The following is a 3,811-nucleotide window of genomic DNA, read 5'->3' on the forward strand; positions in this document are numbered from 1 at the left end:
CAGCCACCAGGTTTAAATTCAGTTTGTCTTTGTTTTTTATATTTTTTTAAATGCTTAAACGCCAAATGAGGACTAAATACATAAATGAAAAATGTATAGTAAAAGTCAAATGGTCACATAGGAAAAAAAAAAGAGAAAATGTGAACGCCCAACGTGGGGCTCGAACCCACGACCCTGAGATTAAGAGTCTCATGCTCTACCGACTGAGCTAGCCGGGCTTAGTGACGATTTGTGAATAGATTATTATATACATAAATTTTTACACTTACTTTTAAATTTACTGAAAAAAAAACAATCCAAAACTTGTTTTAACTTTTTGAAGACGTCGTTTTTTCTGCTTTCAGCTCCAGTTTTCAAACAAATTCACAGTACGCACTGATTGTCCATTAAATATAAGAATTACACACTGTTACAGACTAGTGCCCCCCCCTCCATCTTGTCTTCCCCCACTTGAATGTGTTGATTTATTGCTTGAATAACTCCGTGGTTGAGCTAAAGCTACTAGTATCTTTCCCATCATTTTTTTTTAATTTTTTTTAATTTTTTGTTTATTTATGGAAGGTTCCTGTGCGCTGCTTTGCTGCCACCTGCTGGATATCTTTTCCACCGGTGAGTACTTTTTATCCAGAGGCCATCCTATTCATTTCAGGAACAAAATAGGAAATAAATACAGATTAATGAACGATATTTACAACAACAGTGTTAAGTGGCAGCAAAAAAACGTTTTTTTTTTATTTAGGCCCTAATTTTAAAAGATTTAAAATTAACAAAACCGTGTTTAACGAATATTTAACAGTTTTTTAAAATTACTCACAGGTTTGTTACCTAGTTTGTGACAGGTCCACTTCACGCGGTTGTGACTCCGTTGCGCGAACGTAAGGTTCTTTACGTGGAGGACGTGAATGCACCACCGCCCCGGGTTCTCCTTCTACGTCACCAGCGCTGGGTGGTTCATGAATGGGGGCTTGAAGTGGGAGGGCCTGTCATCTGACTTCACCAGGCTGGGGCAAAAAAGAAAAAAAGTGGGTGTAGTGCAGCGGTTGTTGTCCGCGATCTATGTTTTCATGACTTATTTTACGCCAACGAGCAGCGGTTCACTGAATCCAAGGACTCCGCTCCGAACGTCACCAAACCAGAACCAGGACCAGAACCGGGGGCCAGCATCCCCCGTCAGCCAAGCTGTGTCGCGCTGGGGAAGCTAGGCTTCAAGCAGCCCTAGGATCCAGATAAGGGGAGTAGTGAGAGAGCCGCGCGTCTCGAGAGCCATGGGTTTCCGCAAGAAGAACAAGAGTCCGCCGGTGCTGAGCCACGAGTTTGTGATCCAGAATCACGCCGACATGGTGTCATGTTTGGCCATGATTATCCTCCTGGGCCTGATGTTTGAGGTACTGTGTGAGTTGTAGTTAGCATGACAGCAGCTCTCCAGGGGGGGAGGAGGAGGAGGACGGGGGAGGAGGGGCCGCTTCAGTCTGTGTCTCCTTCCCCGTCTCATGTGTCCCCCTTCTCCCCAGTGCCGAAGACAACGATGCGGAGGCCCGCAGCCAAAGTTAATGGCTCATTTTTAGCAGGTCGCCTCCGCGGCTAGTCATTTATTTACCTGTGTATCTGCTGTTAGCAGCAACTTCCCAGTCAAGCTACGTCTGTGTGTGTGTGTGTGCACGGTTAACGTAAGAGCCGCTTGGCGTCAGCACCGCAGACTCAAGTGACTGATAACAGATAGCCCTCGTAACCATCAACACCTGACCGAAAACAACACGGAACATTCTGGGTCCTTCTGTTTCCACTCCGGTCCGGTCCGGTCCAGTCTCCTGGACAGACTTTGTTCGGTTGAAGGTGGTGTGTTATCGGTCTCCTACTGTGTTGACTCAGTTGTAAAGTCATGGAGACGACGCCTACTCACCCCGACACCGTGGTCTTCTTACCTGTGGACATAAAACACAGATTATATCTATGTTTACACGCCATTTAACTAAAGTTAGTGTTATTTAATCAAAACACGTTGTCAAACATGACGAATCTTCTTGGTTAAAATTCCACATGAGGTTATACTAAGAATACGTCATGACTGTTCAAAGACTTGTTTTCATTTCCAATTTCCAAAAGTTTTGTTTTTTTAAAGCTACATTTTTTTATATTTTTCTCTAAGATTTTCAGGTAATATTTCCAAAAGTTTTTTTTTTATGTATATTTTTCTCTAAGATTTTCAGGTAAAAATGTATAAACACACATTAAAAATTCTTGACTACGTATTAATTTTACAATTATTATTAACATTCGTAAAGATAGCAATAGTAATATTTAACATGAAAAATGATAATGATGATGTTTTTACGCAGCTAGCCCCTCTTGGTCAGTAGTGGAATTGCAGCTAAAACTTGAATTTTGCTTTTCAAAAAAAGTGACTTTTGTACAGTTTATGATGGTTATCCATATTCTTTTTTTTTTGTATTCCAGGTCACTGCAAAGTTCGCCATCATGTTCATCACAGTCCAGTACAACGTAACCCATATTCTCGGTGAGTCCGATCTACAGATATGATCTCAGATAATTTCTTTAAACACACTGTCAGGACTTTTATTTTCATTTAAAACTGTTTTTTAAATGTTCTCGTCTTTTCCAGATGAGAAGAGCGATCCGGTGAATCTTTACCAATACGGTCCGAAGGATGTGGCGACTGTGTTCTTCTATCTGCTCATTGCAGTCATCCTCCACGCCTTGATACAGGAGTACATCCTGGATGTGAGTATCAGAGTCAACAGGTCGTCCTCGTAGTTTCTGCTCTTTCCGTCTCTGATCCGTAGCACCGTCGTATTGTTTGTTATCGTTTGCGATGATTATTGACCTCCCCCGTGTTTTGTGTGATATTTAATTGTGTGTTTCAGAAAATGAACCGGAGGTTGCACCTGTCGAAGACCAAGCACAGCAAGTTCAACGAGTCGGGCCAACTCGCTGCCTTCTACCTGTTCTCCTTCGTCTGGGGCAGCAGCATCCTAACGGCGGTGAGAGGGTCAGGGGGTCACCAGGGGGTCATCGGGGGGTCATGGAATCACGCCATCATTTATCTCAAACTCCTTCTGTCTCTCTCCTCTTCTAGGAGGACTTTGCATCCAATCCGACCTTCTTATGGGAGGGGTACCCCCACACTCACATGGTGTGAGTACAGTTGACTACAGCCATATATAATATGTTGTGGTAATCATTCTGCACCACCTGATTGTGTCCAGTAGGGTCTGTCCCCCCCAGCCCCCCCGTACATCACCGTAACATGTGACTCTGCTGCTGAGTGTGACCACAACAGCCACGCTCTTATTTCTGCACAATCTCCTCTTTGTGGCCAGTTTTCAGGTCAAGTTCTTCTACATTTGCCAAATTGCCTATTGGCTCCACGCGATTCCGGAACTGTACTTCCAAAAAGTACGAAAGGTAACAGGATCAGATCAGATCAGATGCACTCATTTATTTTTTTTAATCCTTTTAAGACACACTCCCACCTACTAACGTATTTAACAATCTCTTCCCGACAGGAAGACATTCCCCGTCAGCTCTATTATATTTGCCTTTACGTCGTCCACATAACCGGTGCTTACGTCCTGAAGTAAGTGAAATCATTTGTTGTCGCCATATTTTACTTTTTCCCAAGTCTTTAAGAAGCATCTACCTGACACCAGATTTTAAGGACAGTGAAATGTCATTTTGCTGTTAGCAAGCAACCTGAATATTTAGGGTAAAATTGTTTGTGTTTTTAATAACTTTTGTCCATTACAAACAGGCTAAAGAGCCACCAGTGGCCCAGGAGCCACAGGTTGCAGAC

General features: G+C 43.0%; 1 protein-coding gene, 1 long non-coding RNA gene and 1 other non-coding gene across 3 annotated transcripts; 1 reads left to right on the forward strand and 2 right to left on the reverse strand.

The window, feature by feature from the left end:
* Positions 1-145: 145 nt before the first annotated feature.
* On the reverse strand, positions 146-218 carry trnak-cuu (transfer RNA lysine (anticodon CUU)). The gene has a single exon. It is a non-coding gene; the product is annotated as a tRNA-Lys (tRNA).
* A 310-nt stretch (positions 219-528) lies between these two features.
* LOC112486618 (uncharacterized) lies at positions 529-966 on the reverse strand. Its single transcript, XR_003049133.1, has 2 exons — positions 826-966; positions 529-636 (listed from the first exon to the last, which is right to left on the reverse strand). It is a non-coding gene; the product is annotated as an uncharacterized LOC112486618 (long non-coding RNA).
* A 105-nt stretch (positions 967-1,071) lies between these two features.
* Positions 1,072-3,679, forward strand: LOC103399033 (translocating chain-associated membrane protein 1-like 1). The gene is made up of 7 exons (XM_008337784.3): positions 1,072-1,385; positions 2,455-2,515; positions 2,621-2,739; positions 2,883-2,999; positions 3,095-3,153; positions 3,339-3,423; positions 3,525-3,679. Exons 1-7 carry the CDS (start codon positions 1,266-1,268, stop codon positions 3,597-3,599), a joined length of 636 nt encoding a protein of 211 aa, XP_008336006.2. The 5' UTR covers positions 1,072-1,265; the 3' UTR covers positions 3,600-3,679.
* Positions 3,680-3,811: the final 132 nt, after the last annotated feature.

The sequence above is a fragment of the Cynoglossus semilaevis genome, unplaced genomic scaffold, assembly GCF_000523025.1.
Source record: "Cynoglossus semilaevis isolate Cse_v1.0 unplaced genomic scaffold, Cse_v1.0 scaffold1625, whole genome shotgun sequence".
Classification (NCBI taxonomy): domain Eukaryota; kingdom Metazoa; phylum Chordata; class Actinopteri; order Pleuronectiformes; family Cynoglossidae; genus Cynoglossus; species Cynoglossus semilaevis.

What these genes read in the sequence shown, in the direction of transcription:
- LOC103399033 (XM_008337784.3), top strand. Translation starts at nt 1,266, where the DNA reads ATGGGTTTCCGCAAGAAGAACAAGAGTCCGCCGGTGCTGAGCCACGAG. An exon ending in CAACGTAACCCATATTCTCG is followed by an intron (nt 2,516 to 2,620) that starts GTGAGTCCGATC and finishes CGTCTTTTCCAG; the next exon opens with ATGAGAAGAGCGATCCGGTG. An exon ending in TACCCCCACACTCACATGGT is followed by an intron (nt 3,154 to 3,338) that starts GTGAGTACAGTT and finishes CTTTGTGGCCAG; the next exon opens with TTTTCAGGTCAAGTTCTTCT.